At 39.6% G+C, this 25,779-nt stretch overlaps 2 protein-coding genes across 2 annotated transcripts; one reads left to right on the plus strand and one right to left on the minus strand.

Annotated features, from left to right (window-relative positions):
* The first annotated feature begins 491 nt into the window (after positions 1-491).
* LOC123099265 (protein HLB1) lies at positions 492-6,422 on the plus strand. Its single transcript, XM_044521440.1, has 14 exons — positions 492-880; positions 1,903-2,022; positions 2,114-2,183; positions 2,337-2,447; positions 2,694-2,777; positions 3,290-3,340; positions 3,943-3,972; positions 4,071-4,133; positions 4,255-4,320; positions 4,438-4,554; positions 5,056-5,091; positions 5,522-5,641; positions 5,757-5,927; positions 6,027-6,422. The coding sequence occupies exons 1-14, from the start codon at positions 585-587 to the stop codon at positions 6,135-6,137; spliced, it is 1,446 nt and encodes a 481-aa protein (XP_044377375.1). The 5' UTR covers positions 492-584; the 3' UTR covers positions 6,138-6,422.
* An 11,545-nt stretch (positions 6,423-17,967) lies between these two features.
* LOC123100823 (anthocyanin regulatory R-S protein-like) lies at positions 17,968-25,185 on the minus strand. Its single transcript, XM_044522695.1, has 8 exons — positions 25,031-25,185; positions 24,636-24,896; positions 23,489-23,585; positions 23,377-23,391; positions 23,238-23,294; positions 18,365-19,033; positions 18,143-18,202; positions 17,968-18,063 (listed from the first exon to the last, which is right to left on the minus strand). The coding sequence occupies exons 1-8, from the start codon at positions 25,183-25,185 to the stop codon at positions 17,968-17,970; spliced, it is 1,410 nt and encodes a 469-aa protein (XP_044378630.1).
* Positions 25,186-25,779: the final 594 nt, after the last annotated feature.

Raw genomic sequence — 25,779 nt, forward strand, 5'->3', positions numbered from 1 at the left:
TGCCAACGTGTTATAAAGAATCTTAATAAAAAACCTTATTGAACAACTAATCACCTTAAGAAGTACACCTTTCGTCAAATACCCGAATCTGTTGCAAAGCTTTCACCGAATGCCCAAATACTAACCACCAGTCTTTTAACATGCTACCCTTCCGCCAATTAACAACAATGGCCAGCGGACTTCCGCCGTCCGGACGAAGAGGTGGGGTATCTTGGTTTATTATGAGGATGTCCGGACACCCGCAAAGTCTCTCTTTGTTTGGTTTCAATTTGCGAGAAAACGGAAATCCGGACCGCTCTGTGTACTGATGGGTCCCGTGTTGGTTGGTAAATTGTGTCTGGTCGGATGCGGGGATTTGAGGGTCCGGTTTGGAGATGCCACGGAAACCCACAAGTTTGCATCGTGCTCCTTTTCGGAAAAGAAAAAAAAAAGTTTGCATCGTGCTTGTAGCAGAGCGCATTGCACAGTGACGAGTGGGGCCAAGGACGTGGCAAGGCTCTCCTTCCGTCGTCGTCATCAGTCGCCCTCCCTCCTGCTCTCATCTCAACCCCCACAGCACAGCACAGTTGGAGATCTCTCGGCCGATGCCGGACATGGAGGAGTCCACGCAGCCCAAGCCCGCCGACCCGGAGCTCCCTAACGGCGCCGGGGACCCGGACCAGCCGTCGCCCGCTGCCGCGGAGGCGCCGGCGGCAGAGGAGGTGGCGGCTGCAGAGGAGGTCCCGGCGAGATCGGAGCCTCCCAAGGGCGCGGGGACCAACGCGGACGGCTGGCGCCCCTACACCATGGGGGAGCTGCTAGGGGAGGCCGCCGCCGCCGGGAGATCCGACTTCGCCGCCGACGGGAATGGGGCCGGATCCGCCACCCCCGAGCGCTCCAGGTCACTGCCCGCTCCCTCCCTGCCCGCGCCGGCCCGTCCGGATCTCGATCGCCCCAAGCGGTTGCGCTGCTGCCGCTTGGTTGCAGAGCGTCCTTCATCAGATCTCTAATGTAGTTTATGTGTAATTGCGCTGCTACTGCTTAGCTCTGTCTGTATGGTGGTCGTTGCTGCTGCTGCGCTGAACCTGAATTGCTTGCTTGCTTGCTGCTTCCAATTGCGCATATGGGTTGCTTGGCCGGCTCACTTGTTAGATGTTTCAGTTTCAGGCTGGATCCGTCATGTCATTTTGCAGGACGGGTTAATTGACTACTCCCTCCGTTCCAAAATAGATGCTGGGCGCCGCTGGTGGGGGCAGAAAAGGAAACGGATGGAGTTTCGTGGCGCAGGGGGCTGCCGCACTGCAAGCCTGTACCAGCGCCAACTTAATATACTATGGATGCTTGACTAGTCCAACTAGCACCTAGTTGGAGGGAGGTTGCGACACGGTGGAGCTGGAGGAGAAGGCGGCAGTGGGGGAGAGGAGGGTCAGCGAAGCGTCAGTGGCTAGTGGGAAGTGGGGGTGGAGGAGAACTTATCCGAGTGGGCGGGACAAGTAGCTGTAGCGCCAGGCGCCGCTCATGGGATACAGAATTGGATGGAGGAAATAGTTGCAGTTGCGGGGTGCAGGGGACTGACGCACTGCAAAGCCTGTAGCAGCACACATTTACTATGCTATGGGTGCTTGATTAGTCCAAATTATGTTATCAACCAATATAGTTATTGTTTTGATGCTACTTTTCCTTAGGTTTAGATATGTATTTAGTTTCCAGTTTTCCATGTATTAGACCAGTCCAGTACGTGTATATATTGGCCCATGGCCTCATGTGACTACAAGTTGCCTTCTTAACAACTGGCACTGCCAATTTATCTTCTGCCAAAAGGGAAATAGTAGAGTATAACATTTAAGCATTCGGTTATTGACATATTCTTGAATTAGCTATGATAAATACAAGTTATAAAACCCTTCCATTTGTCCATTTCAGCCAGGACAGCCTGCAACTCTCAACCCATCATGATGTTGCCATGGACTTGATAAATAGTGTCACTGGAGTTGATGAGGAAGGTCGCTCTCGCCAACGTATTCTTACCTTTGCAGCGAAAAGGTTTTGGTTTTACTCACCTGATTAACCCAATCTTGTAGTAATATTATAATTAGCTCAAACTTTGCATGTTTTCTAACTGTACATTTTGCAGATATATTAGCGCCATTGAAAGAAATCCAGAAGACCCTGATGCATATTATAACTGGGCCCTAGTTCTCCAGGTAAAAGTTCATTCCTTATTTACAGTACGCACCAGCTCATGCATTGCTTAAAAATGACCTTTGCAGGACTTCATCTATTCTGTTGCCTAAAGCATGCTACTGAAATTAACATTGCAAGAGAAATGTTTTAACCTTTTTCAAATATATTTGCAGGAAAGTGCTGACAACGTGGATCCTAATTCTGATTCTTCGAAAGATTCATTGCTTGAGGAGGCTTGCAAGAAGTATGCTGAAGCTACACGACTTTGCCCAACACTGTATGATGTAAGTTCACCACTCCGAGTTTATTGGTTCATCTTCTGGCCTCTATTGGAAATTGCTAAGATTGTTGCCTTGTTATACCAAAGAGAGTTGGTGCCATAGTGCCATAGCATGGACTACTAATTTTGTTTAGAATTCAATGAGACGCACGTGAATATCATTTATGCATTTATTCCTCATGCTAACTTGCTACTCTGCTGAGAAACATCACAGTTCTCAACTTCTCGTGCCTCTTTCTTATCCTTTTAGGCATATTACAACTGGGCTATTGCTATAGCTGATCGGGCCAAAATGCGTGGGCGTACCAAAGAGGCTGAAGAACTCTGGCAGCAGGTCATAAACAATGTTAATAAAGTTTGCTTGCATTCTGCGATGGTTCTGTTTTTACTATGCTAGACCAAAGGGCAAAAGGTTCAAAACCCCTGTTCTGTTATATTTCAAGTTCCCATCCACTGTTCTAGTTTTGGTGTTGTTCAGATTGTCAGTAGAAAAGGGGCAATGCTGTTTTCTTAAGTCGCTAACTGAACTTTCGATCTAATAATATTTATTTTAAAGATCTTGATTACATAGTTACGCTGTCAAATGGTAGTAGTCTAGAAATCAAGTTGCAACTCCCAGCATGAAGCAAAATATAATTTAGTCCCTTACCATTTCCTTCTTGGTGCATATTATTCTTTCTTAAGAATAAGGGTATGCTTCTTAACTAGTAGATAACATTCCTGATTTTTTACCATTACATTGGAAAAATGTCCTGACCATTTTTTTCTACATTAAAAATAATACTATATTGTTCAAATGCTGGATTTGATGAGTTACTAGATACTCATTGTTGTCTTCCTTTTCAGGCTATAAGGAACTACGACAAGGCAGTCCAGTTAAGTTGGAACAGTCCCCAGGTGAGTACTGACTTTCTTGACTGATTTATGGTAAATAATAAATGCTTCTCCTAATTTTGAAGTTTTGGAGTTAAATAACGTGGTAAAAAGTTCACCGTAGGAAACCGTTGGAATATGGTGTGAGCAATAGTCATCACGAATACCGGCAACATAAACACACACGATCACCAAACATATGATATCACACAGATATTCTTTGAGCTATTACTCCACACTACCATAGTTATAAGGTTGCACTGGAGAAACCTTGTGAGAGTTTGTACAGTTGCTTTTGAGCAGTCAACCTGTATGATTTTGTATACATCCTCTGGATAAAATATCAATGCCTTACATCTCCGTTAGATGACCTCTTCTGAGAACACTGTTTAAATGATTCTATCCATTTATGCCCAAGTTACATAAAGTTCTCATATTTGATACATCAAGTTAAATTGCTTTACATTTTGTATGTCAGTTCAGTTCTCTGAAATAAGACCTTTAAATTCAAATTCCATGATCTTGCATGAAGTAGTTAATTTCTTCTCGCTTTCCATCAATCCTCTAAATTTATGGCCATTAATCTTCATGTCTCAGTTATTGTGTGTCTGTCTCTTTGATTGCAGGCTCTCAATAACTGGGGCCTTGGACTACAGGTATATTAGCTTGTGCACTGTAATATCAGAAATGACCAACTCTTCATCCACACATTTTGCTTTTCACTCATTTTCAAGGGTACAAACTTGTGACGCAGGAATTGAGCGCGATTGTTCCTGCTAAAGACAAGCAAACAATCATAAAAACAGCTATAAGTAAGGTAGTTCCACTTTCCATCTTCGCGGAAATTACTTCTGAGCATTACTTCTGTGCAGTGCTTTATCACAAAATGTATATTCAAGGAAGTGTTGAAACTAAGTTTCTTTTGTTTTGTGGCACAGTTTCGTTCTGCCATCCAGTTGCAGTTCGACTTCCACCGGGCTATTTACAACCTTGGAACTGTCCTGGTGTGTTTCCTTGGTCTATTTGATAGTGACTGAAACGGTGAACAGCACCGCTTCAATTTGAATGCATGTTACCTTATGCAACTATGTGGGCCCTGTTGCTTCCTTTTTGTGCTGCAGTATGGCTTGGCAGAGGATACCTCGAGGTCTGGAGGGGCCGATACCTCTCCTAATGACCTGTATAGTCAGTCTGCTATTTACGTTGCAGCTGCTCATGCATTGAAGCCAAATTATTCGGTATGTGGATTTCTTCATTTGCCACTGTGCTGCTTGCTGATTTTGTTATTGGTTCTTTCTGGAAGCTTGAGATTTGACATTGTAATTTTAAGCAATTCAGTCATTCCGTGCCATCAAATGTTCTAACTTAGCTTTATTCTATTTCCGTAATTTGTGAAAGTCCTACTTTTTGCCCTTGATTGTAATAATATCTTAACACAATGTTATATTTGTTGATGTAGAACTGTTTATTCGTCACCCATTTCAGTACTTTCTGATTGTTATACTTGTAAGCCAGTCTACCATTTTTATTGCTTCCAGTTTTCAGTAGCCCATGGGCTTTGATAGCGCCTTATGGCTTTTCTAAAATGAGCAAATCCATAGTTGTCATATGCATGATTGTGGGCCTTTCAGCACGATGTGTCTAGAAGCTTAATTTCCAGTTGTTGGTTACTCATTAATGATATTTAGGCATGACAGTTGTCAACACCTACTGAAATGCTGTTGTTTTGCATAATTCAGGTTTATCGCAGTGCTCTACGGTTGGTCCGCTCAATGGTACGTTGGCAGCTGTAATATTTCAGTTCCTTTAGCTAGCCGCGAGTTATCCATCATGTTCTAAACGTTATGCACAGTTATTTGAAATGCAATTGACTTGATTATGTTGCTCACAAAGTGGAACATAAAAACTAGTCTAATCTAACTATAGAAGCAGACAAATCATGAAATGCCTCCTTTTGTTAAGATGATTCAGCAAATTACAGAATGTAAACTCTGAACTTGTAGTGTGCCTTTCCAGTAAAATATGTGAGTGCGCCCTCAGTGTGCGAACACTGAGCACAATATTCATCCTCCTTTTGCTTTATATATTTTTTGGTAATTATGCATATATGTTGGCCCAGTCTTGTTCAGACCATATCTTTGTCAAAATCAGCAACTCGTAACTATGGAGTTTGTGACATCCTTGCTGCTATGCTTTGCTTTGCAGCTACCGTTGCCATATTTGAAAGTGGGATATTTGACTGCTCCTCCGGCAGACGACCCCATTGCACCACACAAACATTGGGAGAGGTCACAGTTCATCTTAAACCATACGGAACTCCAGCAGGTACTTGTGATACTGATGATAACGCATAGCCTACCTGTGTGACTATTCATATCACTGCTAGGATCCATCTTTGTTGTATACCACTGAGTACTGAGTTTTTAATCACAAATGTAAGGTCAATGATTCCGAAAGCGCACCTGTGAAAGTAAACGCGCTCGTGGAGAAAGCCAAAAGGTTTATCAAGGTAGACGTCGCTGACATAGTTTCAGTGTCCACATGCTCCGATCTGACCCTGCCCCCTGGTGCCGGCCTTTGTATAAACACAACGCATGGGCCCGTGTTCTTGGTACGCGCCTCCTAAACTTCTACTCCTCTTGGCCTGATGTCTTAAAAGTGTTGTTGGTTTTCGAGCTCACTGTTCGCCTCTCCTTTTTCGTCATGTCAGGTTGCTGATACCTGGGAGTCTCTCGACGGCTGGCTGGACGCCATACGGCTGGTGTACACCATATTCGCAAGAGGGAAGAGCGATGTCCTGGCGGGCATCGTCACCGGCTGATCGATGATGCCTTGTTGTGTGTGTGACTAGCTGTGTCTGGACAGTGCGACATGTATATCAATATGTATTCTGTGTCAATTCAAAAAAACCCACCACAGTTGATTTTTATGTACCCCTCCCTCCCCTTGACTGCTCCGATGTGAATTTTCAGAGTTTGTGTAGAGTAATGTGGTTACCCATCCGAATCATAGGCGGCATTGTTTTGTACCTGTAACACATATATACCTTCAAGTATGTAAAAGACGACGGATGAGAAGATGAGTTTGTACTGTCATCTAGTTCAAATGTTTGTATGTTCTGTCCTGTATTTTGACTTGCCCAAATTCGAACCTCTGTTGTATTTGGGTCGATGTCCTAGTGAAACCGTTGCACCTTTTGGTTGTCTCTATCACTTATCTCTTATCTATCTATTCGTGTTTGTTCAAATTATTTGAACTTATCTCTATGTATCTACTCAGTTTGTTCAAATTATTTTAACTCAAAATTTCTTTCCCTATATGTTGTCAAAATGACGCTGAAGGACTAGTCCAAGAAAAAGAAACTGCACCTCATTTTCCTTCTCTTTCTCTCTCCTCCTTGTACCCTTGAGAGTCGAGTCTCCTAGGGGAAAATATTAGGGTGTGTTTGGCAAGATGTATGGACCTAGCTTAGTTCTTCTCCTTTCATACATGCTGAGTGTAGACATCCTGAGTCCATGCATTTTGCTGTTGTTTGGCAGCGGTGTATGCGCTAAGACATGCTGAGTCGAGACTTTGTTTGTCAGCCTGCATCTGTTTAGACATGCTGAACAATTTTGAATTCCGAATATACTTTTTGAATGGTGAGCAAAATTTTAAAAACCTGAACAAAAATTTAAATATATTTTTAAATTCTGATTTTTTATTGAAAATTTAAACAAAATTTGAAATTATAAGCATTTTCTATAAATTTTGGAATTCTGAACTTTTTTGAAAATTTAAATAAAATTTGAAATTCTGATTTTTTTTAAAAATTTAAATAAATTTTGAATCTGCACATTTTTTAAAATTTAAACATATTTTGGAATTCTGAACTTTTTTGGAAATTTTATTTTTTTGAAATTCAGAACATATTTTAAAAATTTAAATAAAATTTGAAATTCTAAACATTTTCTAAAATTTAAACAAAATTTGAAATTCTAAATATTTTTTAATTTTTTTTTTCTGAAAATGTAAACAAAATTTGAAATTGTGAACATTTTTTGAAAATTGAAACAAATTTGGAAATTCCGAATTTTTCCATTTTTTTTGAAATTATGTACATTTTTTGTTTTTTAAAAATTATGAACATTTTTTTGAAAGTTTAAACATATTTGGACGTGGTCTGGTGGGTGAGGACGAGATGGGCAGGGCCGAGGGCCCTTATTTGCATCAGATGGGCATAGTCCAGGTGAGCCCGTGCACCCTACCAAACAAGCAAAAGTGGGTCGGATTGGCCCTCATGCACCCTCCATGCATCCTACCAAACACACCCTATGCTCCCATGTTAAAAAAAATATCAAATTTGATTGTGTCAAAAAATTCAATTTTTTTGTGATTGTTCTCAAGACATGTATATGTTATCCCTAAATATTTCAAATCTGAAATCAAAATACATATGGGGAAATAAAACAAGACAAATCTAGATGTGAATACTGTTTTTTCCTTTTTTTTTGTGACACTATTCGTGCCGGATTTGTCATTTTTGTTTCTCTGTGTGCATTTCGAATTTGGCATGAACTTTTTAGGGGATGTAGACATATATGTCTTGTGAACATCCAATTTATTTTTATATTTTTGGGGTATTCAAATTTGAATTTCTGAATGTTGGAGCATGGGAGCATATGGGACTTTGGGGGCACTTTGTACTTTCCTGGACTCCTTAGCTCCTCTCCACATTTTCTTCTTTCTCTCTCCTCCCCGCACCCTTGGGAGTCTACTAGTTCTACCTGGCTCCCCTCCATCTTTGGTGGCGGTGCCCAGAATGATACAAGTTCAACTTAAACAAGTGATGAGTGCTCAACAAGATTTATTACGGGATATGGCTAAATCTGCTAAGAAGTATGATGCTTATGTGTTTACTACATGAGTTGCCCATACTCCAGAATCTCTATATCCTGAAGGACACCATAAAAGAATAGAACAAGATTCTCGAAATGTGGATAGTAATGTTTTTTGTTCATCTAGAAAGAATAAGGAAAAGAAGCCTGGGCACGTTGAACCTGCTTATGATAGTTCTAGAGAACCTCATATTGTTAATGAAGCTTAAGAGAATCCTAGATGATAATAATGATGATGTTATAGAGTCTGATAAGAAAATGAGGGAGAAGTACAACCTGCTATAGAGGAAGTGTTCCTGTTCAAACTAAGAAACATGATAAGAGAAACAAAGAAGCTAGGAAGCATCGTAAAGAAAAAGAGCCATGGGTTAAAAAACCCATGCCTTTTTGTAATGAGCTTTCTAAGGCTAAAGATGATGAACATTTTGCTAGATTTGTTGATTTGCTTAGACCTCTCTACTTGCAAATTCCTTTGGCTGATGCTATTAAAGTTCCCCCTTATTCCAAGTATATGAAATATATTGTTACTAACAAGAGGAAGATTGCAAATGCCGAGATATCTATGATGCTTGCAAATTATTCTTTTGAAGGAAAGATTACTGAAAAACTTGGAGATCAAGGAATACCTACTGATACATCTCCAGCGTATCTATAATTTATGAAGTATTCATGTTGTTATTTTATCATTCTTGGATGTTTAACAACATTTTATAGTAACTTTATATCATTTTTTGGGACTAACCTATTGACCCGGTGCCCAGTGCCAATTGCTGTTTTTTGCTTGTTTTTTACATCGCAGGAAATCAATACCAAACGGAGTCCAAACGCAACGAAACTCCACGAAGATTTTTTATGGGCCAGAAGACATCCATTGGGCCAGAGCAGCACCTGGGGGGTGCCCCGAGGGGGGCACAACCCACCAGGGAGTGCCAGGGCCCCCTGGCGCGCCCAGGTGGGTTGTGCCCACCTCGGTGGCCTCCCGCACCCCCTCTTTACACTATAAATTCCTAAATATTCTGAAACCCATCGGGGTTAACCTAGATCGGAAGTTCCGCCGCCGCAAGGCTCTATATCCACCGAAAACCAATCTAGCTCTGTTCCGGCACCCTGCCGGAGGGGGGGGGGTCATCTCCGGTGGCCATCTTCATCATCCCGGCGGCCACCACGATGAGGAGGGAGTAGTCCACCCTCGGGGCTGAGGGTTTGTACCAGTAGCTATGTGTTTAATCTCTCTCTCTCTCTCTCTCGTGATCTATATCATGGGCTTTGTTAATATAGTCGGATCATATGATGTTTCTCCCCTCTATACCCTTGTTGTGATGAATTGAATCTTTACCCTTTGAAGTTTTGTCTTGTCGGATTGAATATTCAGATATGAGAGCACATGATGTATGTCTTGCGGTATGAATACTTGAGGTGACAATGAGGTATCATATTGATTCACTTGATATGTGTTTTGGCATTCAACTCGCGGATTCCCGCGGTGACATTGGGATAATCTATGCATAGGGGTTGATGCATGTTTTCATTATCTTTTCTCCGATGGAAACTTTGGGGTCTCCTTGCAGTTCCTTGTGTTGGATTGAGTATTATGAATATGAACTTGCTTGGCGTTATTTTATTACGAACTCTAGGATAGATCGAACGGAAAGAATAGCTTTGTGTTATTCTAGTACGAACTCTTGAATAGATCAAACGGAAAGAATAGCTTTGAGGTGGTTTCGTACACTACAAACAATTTATATCTTTTGTTCTCCGCTAATAGGAACTCGTGAGTGATTCTTTATTGCACTTTGAGGGACAATCATATGACCCAACCATGTTAGCACTGTTGAGAAAATGCACTAGCGAAAGTACGGACCCTAGGCCTTGTTTTCAAGCATTGCAATACCGTTTTTGTGCCCGTTTACTATTTGCTACCTTGATGTTTTTATTTATTCAGATTATAAAAATATATTTCTCCCATCCATATTACACTTTTATCACCATCTCTTCACCGAACTAGTGCACCTATACAATTTGCCATTGTATTGGGTGTGTTGGGGACACAGGAGATTTCTTGTATTTGGTTGCAGGGTCGTTTGAGAGAGACCATCTTCATCCTACACCTCTCGCAGATTGATAAACCTTAGGTCATCCACTTGAGGGAAAATTGCTAATGTCCTACAAAACTCTGCGCTTGGAGGCCCAATACATGTCTACAAGAATAAAGTTGCGTAGTAGAAATCAAGCTCTTTTCTGGCGCCGTTGCCGGGGAGGTGAGTGCATGAAGGTATATCTTTAGATCTTGCAATTGAATCTTTTAGTTTCTTGTTTTATCACTAGTTTGGTTTATAAAATAAAACTACATAAAAAATGGAATGGAGGTTGCATCATATTATTGATCATCTTTATAATATCTTTCTTGAAAATGATGGATCGGAAAATTATGCTCAATTGTTAGAAGAAGAAGTCAATAAAATGTTTGGCACAAAATGTTTGAATGATGAGCATGATTGCAATGTTGTTAGTGTGAGTTCTTTGAATATCCAAAATGCTAATGATGATTGCATAAGTCATGAAAAAAATGTTTCTTATAAGCATGTCACTTTTTGTGGAGTGAATTGGGAGCGCCTTTGCACACCAAAAAGGGGAGATAAATTTTGTAAGAAGCATAAATTTTTAGAAACGAAAAGGTTGCAAGAGAGGCTAGATAATTGTGCTAAAAGATTTAATTTTTTTCGCCATCCTTGTGAACTTTGCAATTAACATGGTCATTTAAATCTCCAATGCAAATTCTTTCATGATCAAATCGTGTCCAAAAATTGTGAACTTGATTACCCTTCAGCATCATAAAGAGCTTAGTATTCTTTTGGGGTATGAAGAAATGAAACATATAACTAAGGGTATTCCAAAATTTAATCTTGAGAGGTTTCTTGATTTTGATCTAGAAGAAATTTATATGTTTTGTGCGGTAAATTGCATTGAGAATCCTTATATTGCCAACTATCTAAAGTCAAGAAAACAAATAGAATATGAAGAGAGTACTAATGAAAGGGAAAATATTTCCCAATACCCTCCTAGTGTTTATTATGATGAATCAGGTAACGAGGAGGAGCTTCCTACCCAACCAATCTCATCAATGAGAAGCTTGAAAAGATTAATTAAACCCACACATGATGTGGTGAAGAAGAAGAAAAGAAGAAAGAATAGAGGTAAAAAGGTATCTCTCCCAAATAATGTTGATCCTATTATTGTTGTGCCTCATCAAAATGAATCAAAAATAATTGTGGAAGATGATGCACTTGATGATGATTTTGTTATGCCTATTGCTTGTTGTGATGATTATGTTTGGGAAGATAATGATTCTTCTTATAATCTTGGAAATCTTTTTGGCACCAACATGGGAAATTATGATGATAACAATTGTTATACCGTTGGTGCTATTCATACTATTAATGATGAGAGTGATTATACTTATGATATGCCAAGCCACAAGCTTGGGGATGCTATGTTTGATGAGAATGACATGTTTGAGAATCTATTTGCTGCAATTAATGTTTGTCCCAAGCTTGGGGATGCTATGTTTAATGAAAATGATCTTTTTAGCACCCTACTTTGAATGATCAAACTTTCTATGATGGTTGCATGCCTCCTATCTATGATGAGAACAAAGTTGCTACTTATGATGATTATTGTAATGATACTTATGTTATAAAAAGTAGTGATAATTATTGTCATAATTTTGAATATCCTTTTACTGAACATTGATCTTTTAATGTGGGAACAATCTATAGTATTCGAGTTTCCTATGATTCTCCCACTATTATGAATGAGAATAAAATTGCTTATGTGGAGAGTAATAAATTTTCTATGCTTGTGGATCATGAAAAGAATGCTTTATGTAATGGTTATATTGATGAATCTATTCATGATGTTACTGAAAATTATTATGAGAGAGGAACTTATGATGCATGATGTTCTCTTTACATTTCAATTCTTATCTTTTATGCGAGCATCATTGAAATCATCATGCCTAGCTAAAAGGCATTAAAGAAAAGTGCTTGTTGGGAGACAACCCAAGATTTACCCCTACTGTTTTTGTGTGTTCACATGTTTAGGCTATTGTAGTAACCATGTTTTATAGGTTTTGTTTCAATAAAGTGCCAAGTAAAGTCTTTGGGATAGTGTGGATGATAGTTGACTAGAATCTGTGCAAAAACAGAAACTTTTGCCTCAAAAAACAGAATTGTTTAAATTCACTGGAGCGTTTAAAAATTCTGAATTTTTTACAGATGATTAATATACAAATTTTCTACGTTTTCCAAAATTTTCAGGATATTTGGAGTTGCATAAGTATGACTAATATTCAGATCTTTACGTACTGTTCTGTTTTTGACAGATTCTGTTTTCAATGCATAGTTTGCTTGTTTTCTAGTTTCTATGGCTTATATTGCTCAATATAAATTGTGGAATGATGAGGTACAGTAGGCATTGTGTGAGAACAATTATGAATCTTGTCTTTGACAGTACCAAAGTGAATGGTTTGTCTTTATCATACTAACCCATCTCACGAAGTTCCGTTAAGTTTTGTGTGATTGAAGTTTTCAAGGTTTGGGTGAGATATCGATATGAGGAGAATAAGGAGTGACAAGACCCTAAGCTTGGGGATGCCCAAGGCACCCCCAAGGTAATATCCAAGGAATATCCAAGCAACTAAGCTTGGGGATGCCCCGGAAGGCATCCCCTCTTTCATCTCCAACATCATCGGTAACCTCACTTGGAGCTATGCTTTCATTCGTCACATGATATGTGTTTTGCTTGGAGCGTCATTTTATTTTGTTAGTATTTGCTTTATGTTTTCCTTTAGTTCAATAAAAGTGGCATTGATAGCCTTTGCCATGCTTATCTTGCAAGTATACATGTTGCTGTTTGAAAACAGAAAGTTTATCGATGTTGCAAAAATTCCCGAGGAAAGTCAGAATGTGATAAAATGTTGAAACTTTTTGCATAATAAGCTCTGATAAATTTTCTACAATGTGGTAGAATTTCATAAAGTTTGGAGTTGAATAAGTATTGATACTCTTGCATTCTTTACAGACTGTGCTGTTTTGGCAGATTGCTGTTATGTTTGCACTGTTTGCATATGTTTGCTTGTTTAATGATTAATTCTATTTGAGGATTGGAGTGTTAAATATGCAGAGGCATTTAGCATGCAATGTTGAATAATAATTTTAGTGATTTGCTACAGTAGAGATTGATAAGGTTTTTGCATTGGTTTAAACTAACTTATCTCACGAGTTCTTGTTGAGTTTTGTGTGGATGAAGCTTTCGAGATTTAGGAAAACCGTGATATGGGAAGAATAAAGGAGACACAAAACCTCAAGCTTGGGGATGCCCAAGGCATCCCAAGATAATATTCAAGAAGTCTCAAGCATCTAAGCTTGGGGATGCCCCGGTAGGCATCCCACCTTTCTTCTTCAACAATTATCGGTTAGTATTGGTTGAGCCTAAGTTTTTGCTTCTTCACATGAGTTGTGCTATTCTTAGAATGTCATTTTATTTTTGTTTTACTTGCTGTTTTAATAAAATAATTAGATCTAAAAGTTTTTAAATAAAATAGAGTCCTCATATAGTTGCCAAGGAGGCTAAGTAAGCGGCATTCACATCCCGTCAACGAGATGTGAATATATTGTTAATGAAGCTTAAGAGAATCCTAATAGTGGGGATGAACAAGAACCCCCTCAACAAGATGATAATAATGATGATGTTATAGAGTCTGGTAAGAAAATGAGGGAGAAGTACAACCTGCTATAGAGGAAGATGTTCAAACAAAGAAACATGATAAGAGAAACAAAGAAGCTAGGAAGCATGGTAAAGAAAAAGAGCCATGGGTTAAAAAAACCATGCCTTTTTGTAATGGGCTTTCTAAGACTAAAGATGATGAACATTTTGCTAGATTTGTTGATTTGCTTAGACCTCTCTACTTGCAAATTCCTTTGGCTGATGCTATTAAAGTTCCCCCTTATTCCAAGTATATGAAATATATTGTTACTAACAAGAGGAAGATTGCAAATGCCGAGATATCTACGATGCTTGCAAATTATTCTTTTGAAGGAAAGATTACTGAAAAACTTGGAGATCCAGGAATACCTACTGATACGTCTCCAGCGTATCTATAATTTATGAAGTATTCATGCTGTTATTTTATCATTCTTGGATGTTTTACAATCATTTTATAGCAACTTTATATCATTTTTTGGGACTAACCTATTGACCGAGTGCCCAGTGCCAGTTGCTGTTTTTTGCTTATTTTTTACATCGCAGGAAATCAATACCAAACGGAGTCCAAACGCAACGAAACTCCACGGAGATCTTTTATGGGCCAGAAGACATCCATTGGGCCAGAGCAGCAACTGGGGGGTGCCCCGAGGGGGCACAACCCACCAGGGCACGCCAGGGCCCCCTGGCGCGCCCAGGTGGGTTGTGCCAACCTCGGTGGCCTCCCGCACCCCCTCTTTACACTATAAATCCCCAAAGATTCCAAAACCCATCAGGGTTAACCTAGATCAGAAGTTCCGCCGCCGCAAGGCTCTGTGTCCACCGAAAACCAATCTAGCTCTGTTCCGGCACCCTGCCAGAGGGGGGGAATCGTCTCCGGTGGCCATCTTCATCATCCGGGCGGCCACCACGCTGAGGAGGGAGTAGTCCACCCTCGGGGCTGAGGGTTTGTACCAGTAGCTATGTGTTTAATATCTCCCTCTCTCGTGATCTATATCATGGGCTTTGTTAATATAGGATCATATGATGTTTCTCCCCTCTATACCCTTGTTGTGATGAATTGAATCTTTACCCTTTGAAGTTTTGTCTTGTCGGATTGAATATTCAGATATGAGAACACATGCTGTATGTCTTGCGGTATGAATACTTGAGGTGACAATGAGGTATCATATTGATTCACTTGATATGTGTTTTGGCATTCAACTCGCGGATTCCCGCGGTGACATTGGGATAATCTATGCATAGGGGTTGATGCACGTTTTCATTATCTTTTCTCCGATAGAAACTTTGGGGTCTCCTTTTAGTTCCTTGTGTTGGATTGAGTATTATGAATATGAACTTGCTTTGGTGTTATTTTATTACGAACTCTAGGATAGATCGAACGGAAATAATAGCTTTGTGTTATTCTAGTACGAACTCTTTAATAGATCGAACGGAAAGAATAGCTTTGAGGTGGTTTCGTACCCTACAAACAATTTATATCTTTTGTTCTCCGCTAATAGGAACTCGTGAGTGATTCTTTATTGCACTTTGAGGGACAATCATATGATCTAACTATGTTAGCACTGTTGAGAAAATGCACTAGCGAAAGTACGGACCCTAGGCCTTGTTTTCAAGCATTGCAATGCCGTTTTTGTGCCCGTTTACTATTTGCTACCTTGATGTTTTTATTTATTCAGATTATAAAAATATATTTCTCCCATCCATATTACACTTTTATCACCATCTCTTCACCGAACTAGTGCACCTATACAATTTGCCATTGTATTGGGTGTGTTGGGGACACAGGAGATTTCTTGTATTTGGTTGCAGGGTCGTTTGAGAGTGACCATCTTCATCCTACACCTCTCACGGATTGATAAACCTTAGGCCATCCACTTGAGGGAAAATTGCTACTGTCCTACAAAAATCTGCGCTTGGAGGCCCAACACGTGTCTACAAGAATAAAGTTGCGTAGTAGACATCACATACCATACCAAGCACCATTAGCTATACTTATGTTAAGCTTGCTTTATGTGATTTAGGTGCAGGTGTTAGTGTTATGCCCTTTTATCTTTATAAAAGACTTAACTTGGCTAAATTTATACATACTGATTGTAATAAAAGTAAGGTTACCTTTCATGTTAATAGGAATAAGCATATTGCTTATTTTCCAAAGAAGTTTGATAAAAGGAATGGTTCCCAAAAGGCTGCAAAAATTATGACTCTCATTATTGGTGGCTTTGAATTACCCATTATTCCGTCCAAATTTAAATATCAAAATCTTATGATTGGAACCTTTCCTATCCAAGTTGAGGTAACATACGTGTGTCTGAAGTTTGTCAGTTTTGTAAATTTGAAATTCTTTGTTAATTAGGCCTTGATAGAAAAGAGAGAGATAGCCATCTAGCTACTGCTATGGACCCTTAGGTCCTGTGGGGAAGTACTCATGCATCATCGGAGAGGCAACATAGTTGATATAGAGGCCCTCCGTGATTGATTCCCCCGCTGGCAGAATACCGGAAAAGGCCTCTAGATGGGATCACGCAAGAACAGAGGCTTGTGGCAGCGGAATAATTGTTTTGGGTCTCGCTCTTGGGGTTCTGAATATTTTGGAATTTACAGGCAAAAAAATAGATCAATCGGAGTAGTAGGGGCCCACAAGGGGGCAGGACGCACCCACCCCTAGGGCGCGCCCACGTGCCTTGTCATCATCCCATTTGGCTTTTGGACTTCCCCTGAAGCTTCGTGGGTCTCTTTTGGCCCAGAATAAATCATCAAAAAAATTCACCGTGTTTGGACTCAGTTTGGTATGGATTTTTTGTAAAACTAAAAACAAGCAAAAAATAACAACTAGCACTAGACACTGAGTTAATAGGTTAGTTTCCAAAAATAATATAAATGATGTATAAAGCATTCAAGATTGATAATATAGTACCATGAAACAATAAAAAATTATAAATACATCGGAGACGTATCACCTACTTAGGCTGGCCATAGCGGAAGTAACTTAGCCAATAACATAACGCATCTCAAGGTAAGTTTGCTGATGTGGCAAGTAGTTAATAAGGAGAGATGTGTTTGTGGTAACATAAGAGCATGGTTAGTAATAGCCGGTTGTTGACTATGTCATGTTGCCATGTCATCTATAGCCAATGTAATAGCCAACATGTATACTCCCTCCGTTCCAAAATAGATGACCCAACTTTGTACTAACTTTGTTCTAAAGTTAGTACAAAGTTGAGTCATCTATTTTGGAACGGAGGGAGTAGTAGTTAACTACAAGGAAGTTCTACTTTACTAACATATGACCCACCTTCCATTCTCACAAAGCTTCTTGGAGCCCGTGCTACAACCGGCTGCAAATCTACGACCTGCTTCTCTTCGAACTCAGAAAAAACACAATATTTAAATCCTTATAGTCCGCATACATCACCTTATTATACTTGTTCTAATATGTTACTGTAACATAACACAACCCAAGGAAAAATGAGTCTACAACCTAATAAATGCAACCATCTATGATATTTTTCACTATGAAGGTAATATCATAGAGTAGTGTCATGACACTAGTCTAAGTTACTCCGCACTATGACTAGCCTTTATACTACTAATTTCAAAGATCGTGTGTGTTTTACAGGTATCTTTTCAAGCTGTTTAAACTTGTGTTTCTAAAATAATCCAGATAAGATTAACAACCATAATATAACCCATCTGTAATTGGACACATCTATGTGGGTCATGTGTCATAATTAAATATACAATTTATTTATGTATGTTAATTTTCTTTTTTTATCAGGCCTGTAATCTGACAACAAACCTAGCTCCTTCCAATTACTTTAGTATTGTACTCGGATGATCTTTCTGGTATATTATTTGATACTATATTCCAATACTAATCTTCATTAATATTTACTTAAGTACACCTTGAGTATGTATAGATTCCTCAACTTATAGTTCCATCAACAATAATTGCATATATAGTGCATAATTATTTCCAAACGGGATTAAATAGTTGCAGGACACACATAATCCCTACATCCCGGTCACATTGACGATGTTGATGTGGCCATCATTATGCTCCCTCTCCAATGCCTTCCTCTTAGATCCAGTTGAGACATTTCTTCCTTCCTGTGACATCATGGAGCCTCCATCATATTCTTTCTTTCAGGCGCGGTGATGGTGCGCCGCTGGATTCTAGCTCTTTTACCCTTTGCTCCAACTCTTTGAGATAAGCTATCGTTTCTACAAGGATTGATGCTTTGTCAACCTGCAATTAACAACGATCCAGAAAGAAATGCTATGAAAAATAATGAGGTGCAATTTTCTAAAAAGAAATGTGCACAATATAACTAGAACTTCTTTTAGAAGGCAATATACTAAATAAAATTGAATATTTCCATACGGCGGGGAATACTGCATCAACTATTACCTTATGAATGGACGGGACTAGTGACTTGAGAACTAGGAACATCTCATTGAGCCTCTCCCGACGCCTTCTCTCTGATATGACATGGGCCTTGATGTTAGTTTCCCGAGCTCTCGCCATGGTGCCACCACGACCATTGTTCGTCCATGCACCGCCGGCCACAATTTTCTTCAGCAACTTTTGTGACTCCTCGGTGACCCGCGCATCCGCTTCTTTTGACTCCGTTGATCTCCTCCAAGCTATAAAACAGGATGGTCGAGTGCCTTCAACGGAGCTACTTAAAGTGACGTTGACATCTTCCGTGCATGGGGCATCCATAGCCGGCACCATTTGCGGGGAAGACATAAACTCAAAGGACCCGTCCAAGATCCAGTTGTCCTCGAGAGCACGCATGTCCAACCCCTCGAGGAGGCTGTGGGACTCATCTATCTCCTTTGTGATGCACTCAAGGTCGACATCAGAAAAACACTCGACCTCCCTTAGCTCAGAGATCATCCCCTCAATGGTGTTGTGATTGAGGTCTTCGAACATAATGTCAGCCTCGCCAGTTCTTTTTGCTAATGACGGGTTGGAGCTCGGCTCCTCTGACTCCAAGCATGCTGGTAATGATGCTAAGTGAAGCTCCCAGAAAGATGTGCTGATCCAGTGCACCATGTTTGAGTCCTCCAAAACCTAGCAAGTCCATCGATGGCACTTTGTCAGTAGCACCTCATTAATATGGACTGATGAAGGGGGGGAAAACTTCACCTACTGTTGATTTCGTAGTTTGTCTTTCCTCATGCAAAGAACAATTCATACTACTAGCATGATAAATTTCTTTTGTTTGCCAACAAAAATAAGCATGCTTTTTAATGAGTTATACTCTCTATGTTTCGTTTTAGTATGCATATAAAATTTGGTCAAAGTCAAACTTTGAAAAGTTTAACTCACTTTATATTAAAAATATGAACATTCACAATATGAAATCAATATTATCAGATGCATCATGAAATATATTTTCATACTATATAGTTTTAGTATTGTACATGTTCATACGTTTTGATATAAATTTGGTCAAACTTTGTGTAGTTTGTCTTCAAACAAATTTTATATGCGGAGTAAAAAGAAATGGAGGGAGTAATAAACATGTTTTCTGACATAAAGACTGCAAGGAAGGACCCTATAGTAATTTGTGCAACAAACCCAAATTGCAAGTACCATGCCTTGAACTTGAGTTAATGGGAAGGTATCGGCCCCTTTCCACCACTAGGCTATGCCTTTAACATGTTAGTAGTAGTCTACATTCTAGTCTATCATGATGGATCGTTGTTGACGAGTGGCTGAATCTGTTAGAAATGACACACATCTCAGATTGTTTGGAAAAGGAACATGTATGTGGTAAGTTTTAAGTTGTGATCCAAATTCCTATAAAGGGTAACTTCTGACGGAGTGGAGCGGAGATCCATCATCGGGAGGCTTGAGCCATAGTGGAGATGGGATGTATGGATCAACATTGACCTACTTCACCACTGCCATATATACCCTTTGTAAGCCGCCGCATGGGATAAGATCGTCGTTGTAAATCCCCGGCGTTTGTAACCTCTTCCTATATAGTGAAGTTTCGCTGACTAGAACTTGTGGTTTTTTCCCCTTCACATTGGAGGGATTTCCATGTTAAAATCTTGTGTCCCTCCGTGTCAATTTGATCTTCTCCGTTCTCTATTGCGTGTCGTATATCTAACAATAAGTGTGTGATGACGGATTGACACATCGTTGATGGTTGTACGAAAAATCCATCTAGGATAGCTGGATCTCTCAGCTAGTAAACATTTACCTGTTTCTTGGGGCCTCTTTGGTTAACAAGATTCTAAAAATGCAGGAATAGGAAAAATGCAGCATTTAGGGCTCCTTTGATTCAAAAGAATTTTATAGGATTTCTGGAGGATTGAAATCCTTAGGATTTTTTTCTATGTTGGCCCTTTGATTCGTAGGATTGATTTCCATATGAATTTTTCCTATGGAATCTTTTGTCCTATATTTTATAGGAAATCTCACATCCACTTCAACCTCTTTTTACAATTCCTTTGTTTTTCCTGTGCAATCAAACACTCGTTGCTAATCCTATAGAACTCAAGCGGGCATGTCACTCCAACCCTACAATTTTCCTATTCCTACGGTTTCAAAATCCTACGCATCAAAGAGGCCCTTAGATGGCATGATATATTGAATCCTATAAGAATACGAAAATTTTCCATTCACTAATACTGAGAGACTCTATACCTTTGAAGAAAATTGAATTTTGCCAATGATCAAAAATCTCATAATAAGACAATAGGTTATAGTGTTCAGGCCTGAGGATTTGGTTCTAATTTCACTAAAGCCAACTCTTAAGCCTACACCCTAAACCCTATTCTAAGTTGGGTAATATCTATGGCATGCATATCCTAGCTTTTTTATTTACCTGATTTTCTAAAGAATAACTTAGACCAATTTTGTTGCTTCCATCATTTGTAAGCATGTTTGTCTCCTATCGAATTTTGTACACGCAACCAATTGTGTATAAGTAGGCATTGTTCGTGGTTACATGATCCATCAGGAGAAAGAGTGCTTACCATTCAAGGGAACAACGTCCTCGGTCTAAGCTATTCTTTTGTGAAACTAGCTAAATGAATAAAACTAGCATAGGCTTGTTTACATATGGGTAGCATAGGTACTCTATTGACAATGGTGAGTAAATTTTCTGAAATAATATAAGCGCTACTTTCTGTTAGCCAATTATAAAAGCATGAACAATTGTTTACATCAGGTTAATTTATAGACTAATTCAAGGATATACACCATGCGGTCCTCGTATATGTTATTCCTTCACCACATGACTTTCTTGCATGAACAAATGTATTGGGGAAGGGGTAACATTTCAGGGCCGCCTGATATTTGACCTTGATTTTGTTTCTGACTTAGTCATATGTAAACCCATTGGCCATGATTTTAGCATCGGTCATTAGTGCTATATGCATGCTATATGCAATTCTGATGCCATTTAAAATGATTGTTTATTGCAGAGTTTTTGAGACTTTTCTTATCGTGTGATGCGACAAGACCTAGTTCCATGTTCATTAGATAAATAGATCACAACTTTATACATAGCATGGTAGCTAACAATGCTATCTATAAACTTGCCATCTACATTCTTGATGAACCTCAACTTGCTCTTGTGGCATTTGCACGGTGTTAAGCTTACATTCAACTACTCTTGGCCAATTTCTATTGGCTTTCATTGCGGAGCTTCGTGCAATGCTGCAAGACCATCAGATTTATTAGACAGATATATCACAACTTTGTGCATACCTAAGCTTGTTATTCATAAAGTTGACATGTATATGCCTAATAAACCTCAACTTGCTTTTGTAGCATTCACACGATCTTGAGCTTACATTAAACTAAGTATGAGATTTTTTAATTTTTAATCTTGCATTGCTAAGTTGAATTGAATTTTAAAAACATGGATCCTATTTCGGCGACATTGTATAAAACTACTGGCAATGGATCCGAGTTCTCCTGTGAGGGGTTTTTCCACCAGCAGGGCATCGATGTAACCAAGAAAAGCACTGTTATGTTTTACTCCACCATTTGATCTCCAAACTTTGGATTCAACTGATTATAATTGTTAAGACTGAATATGCTATTATGATGTTATTATCACAAAACTGAAAAAAATTTATTTATTTATGTGTCAACGTGTAGATCAGGGATAGACCTATGTCGTCTCGCCCTTAGTGCCATGTTTTGGCACACTATACCAGATACTTTTTTTTCTTCAGAAAGAGTGTTTTGTACAGTGGTGCTGAAATTTCATAGCCGTGAAGATGTTCTATTTCGATGACGCTATGCAAACAGACATTACCATGAGCATAGTCCGGACAAATATGAAGATGGAGCTGACAAGGGTCTTAGGTGTTGGATGTTTCGGGTGTCACATCTTGATCATGGGGTTATGGTCTTGGAAAGACATTGGCCTCCTCATCTTTCGTCACCCCCTTGTGAAGGCAATGACGTAACCAAGAAAGCAACATATTTCATTTGTTGGCAACTTATTAGATTTCTAGAACTATGTCTATTAGATTTCTACAACTTCTCATTACATGCAATTTATGATTCATGGTATGGATGTACTTCCTCCGTCCCAAAATATGTGTCCCAACTTTGTTCTGGCTTTAGTACAAAGTTGTACTAAAGTTGAGATACTTATTTTGGGACGGAGGGAGTATTATCCTGTTGGCTGTAAACTATGTAATGTAGATGAAATCTTAGAAGCCTATTTTTTTGCGTATACCTTGATTTGTATGTGCTTAGAGTGCAATATGTTCTCAGCAACTGGGGCTGCACTGCTAGCAATGGGTTTTTCAGGCACTGCTAGCAGTAGGGAACATGTCACCACTGACGGATAACTCCTGATAGATGGCCCACCCGTCAGTGGAGGGGTTTAGTGACCCGTTAATGATAAACTATTCTGTGATTGAGGAATCTATAATATAAGCTGTTTGGTTGCAGCGCATGAAAAATGCACGAACTTTCCTATATCATTAGGTGCAATGCATAATTGTTATGAAACAAGGGAAACACTCCATGAGGTTAGACTAGTGGAAATTTAACTTTGGAATTGCATCTAAAGTAGACCACGTGAATAGTTCATATGGTTTCAAATCCTACAGACCAAACAAGTTTTATAGGGAAAAATTCCTAAAGAGTGAAATCCTCCAAAATTTCTATGAAATTCCTTTGAACAAAAGAGGCCCTTATGACTAGTTAAAACCCTACAAGGGTAACCGGTCGGCAAAACGAAAGAAAATACGCCGTGAGTGACTGAAAACTTAAAGTGAAAATCATGTGCACTCACCGGATCCGACGTCCCGAGCTCGAGCACGCCACCCATAAAGGGAATGCATACGACTGTCTGAAAAAAATACACCATCTTGAGGTCAGAAATCTGAGTAGTGTGCACATACAACGTTGGAAGGGTGAAGTAGTGTGCTGACCTTAATAGACGCAGCCTTTTTTTAAGCGTCCGGTAGCGTGAGCAGGCGCCAGGATATTAGTAGTTAGTTAACGACCGAAAGATGTATACAAAGCGTGGGGTAATTGGGATACCTTTGCTAAGAGCGCGCGCTGGAAAGTTTTGGTGTCTGCGAATTGAGCGTTGCACAGCCAAACGTGTTGATTGCTCACAAAGCTCTTGCCTGGCAACCTGACAGTAAGTATATTAACTTACACAGCCAAAAATCTTGTGGTAGTTACATTTACATGAGTTTTGTATGTTGTATGTACTATCTGCCAAATCGTAGAGTATGTACGTGTAGTATATAAGAATATTTTGGTAGTATATATTATTTTTAATATATATTTTATATGTACAAATATGAAGGTGTTTTTAAAATATTCTAAACACTATGGACTCACATGCAAATTTTTTCATATAGACCACTTTGAAAAATCTTATATATCTTTTATATATATATATATATATATATATACTTAAAGAAATAAAGTAGTATATATATACTATCACGTGGCAATATATGAGACATGAGGTAAGTACCACCGAGTGGCAGGATATATGGATGTCTAAATGATTTGAAATTTGAAGAGCACCTCATGCACCAAATTATCTACCATGCATGCAAAAATAATATGGAATTTTGTGAATTTTTCTACTATTTGTTTTGAATTTTTTCTTCATCACGGGTGCAGACCGAATCGCTGCTCCCATTTATTTCATCAATGTTTTACACTATATTAGCATCTATATATTACTCAACATATATTATTTATGGTAAAAAACCGGACGATGAACCGGTGGCCCAATCAATAAAAACCTGAACCGACAACTCACTAGTTTGGTCAACGATCCGATTTTTTAAACTATGATCATGAAAAATAGGGAATGTCTAGATGATGAACAATATCTTATATTGACGCTTGGTTTAGGCATGTAACAATGCAAATAAATTTTGCATAAGGCTCAGATCCCCATGCACTAGAGGGCAAGTTGTACGGTACATATATAGGCAGGGGGGTGTACCCACCGCGGTACCAAAAAAAGCCACTCTCTTTTTTCGATAAAGAGGGCTTCAAAAAAAAAAGCCACTCTCAGAGTCATCAAAGTGCTCTCTCTACTCCTTAATTGCTGTGCCATGCATGTTACTAGTATTTTTTTAGGCTATGAGGCATGCTTTGCTTCTCCCCGGATCGTGAGTATAGATGGAAAGGAATCTGCATCGTGAGTATAGGTACGTACCCTTGGCCAGGTCGGAAGGTGTAACTCATGCTTACGGTGTAGTACCACTCGGCGTCCCCAAGATCCTCCGGCGACAGCGAGGCGGCAGGACGCCTTGCCCGGCGGTCGGAGTTGCCGCCGGACAAGAGCGACTCGTAGAGCTCCCTCAGCTGCTCACTTGTCTGCAGGACGAGGTTGTCGGCAGTCGGCTCCGTCGTTGAGCTGGTGATCTTTCTCGTCTTTATCTCGCCGTTGTAGAAGCCGTCCTTCCACGCCAGAACTCTACAATACAAATGACGGATATCATATATATATATATATATATATATATATATATATATATATATATATATATATATATATATGAAAAGTACGTACTTACGAACCCTGAAAGTAAGTAAGGTGTAATTACGTACCCTGCAGGCGGAGGGCCGGTGGATATGGACCAGAAAATGGCGTAAGTCCAGTTGATGCTCCTCACAGCAGCAGCGAGCTGGTACCTCAACTGCTTCCCCCACGGCGGTTCCTGCTGGCCCTGGCCGGGAGCAGCAGCTGATACTGATAGCGCCATTGATTACCTCGCTAGCTTGCTGTTTCGTACCTTACCTCTGCATTGCATGAACACATGGTGTGGTGAAGCTATGATGGAGCAAACAAATTAAGAACCTCCGTCCGAAAAAGCTTGTCCCTCAAATGAATGTGATGCTAGATACATTCATTTAAGAAACAAGTTTTTTCGGACAGACAGCGGGAGTAGTACGTGTCAAAAGCGCTCTGGGACCAGGGGAGTAGAAAAGTAGGAAATTAAGCTAGCCAAGAATGGGGAAAATTCTAGCTGGAACAGAGTTAAAGCTTACTTGAGCTGTACGTGTGTGTGCAGACTGCAGAGCAAGAAGGGCTATATATATATATCATGGCCATCGGACGGGAGTACATTGCTTATTAATCGTGGTATGTGTTGTCCCAACTCGTCCTACGAATTTCTCTCAAAAAAAAAAAACTCATCCTACGAATCGAATCTTAAATGATTGATTGATGGGTACGTACAAGGGGGCGCCGTCCTCGTCAAAGAGAGTACTACTGAAATTGAATTGAATTCGGCTAGCTAGCTGGGGCTGGGCATGCGGGGGTTAGTTAGCTAGTACTTAGACTTAGCGGGAGAACT

The sequence above is a fragment of the Triticum aestivum genome, chromosome 4D (genome assembly GCF_018294505.1).
Source record: "Triticum aestivum cultivar Chinese Spring chromosome 4D, IWGSC CS RefSeq v2.1, whole genome shotgun sequence".
In the NCBI taxonomy this organism is placed as follows: domain Eukaryota; kingdom Viridiplantae; phylum Streptophyta; class Magnoliopsida; order Poales; family Poaceae; genus Triticum; species Triticum aestivum.

Coding starts and splice junctions, on each gene's coding strand:
- LOC123099265 (XM_044521440.1), top strand. CDS start 585: ATGCCGGACATGGAGGAGTCCACGCAGCCCAAGCCCGCCGACCCGGAG. Junction 2,023..2,113: donor CTTACCTTTGCAGCGAAAAG/GTTTTGGTTTTA, acceptor TACATTTTGCAG/ATATATTAGCGCCATTGAAA. Junction 4,555..5,055: donor CATTGAAGCCAAATTATTCG/GTATGTGGATTT, acceptor TGCATAATTCAG/GTTTATCGCAGTGCTCTACG.
- LOC123100823 (XM_044522695.1), bottom strand. CDS start 25,185: ATGGCGCTATCAGTATCAGCTGCTGCTCCCGGCCAGGGCCAGCAGGAA. Junction 23,586..24,635: donor ACCTTCCGACCTGGCCAAGG/GTACGTACCTAT, acceptor ACTTACTGTCAG/GTTGCCAGGCAAGAGCTTTG. Junction 19,034..23,237: donor AGCTCGGGACGTCGGATCCG/GTGAGTGCACAT, acceptor TGGACTTGCTAG/GTTTTGGAGGACTCAAACAT.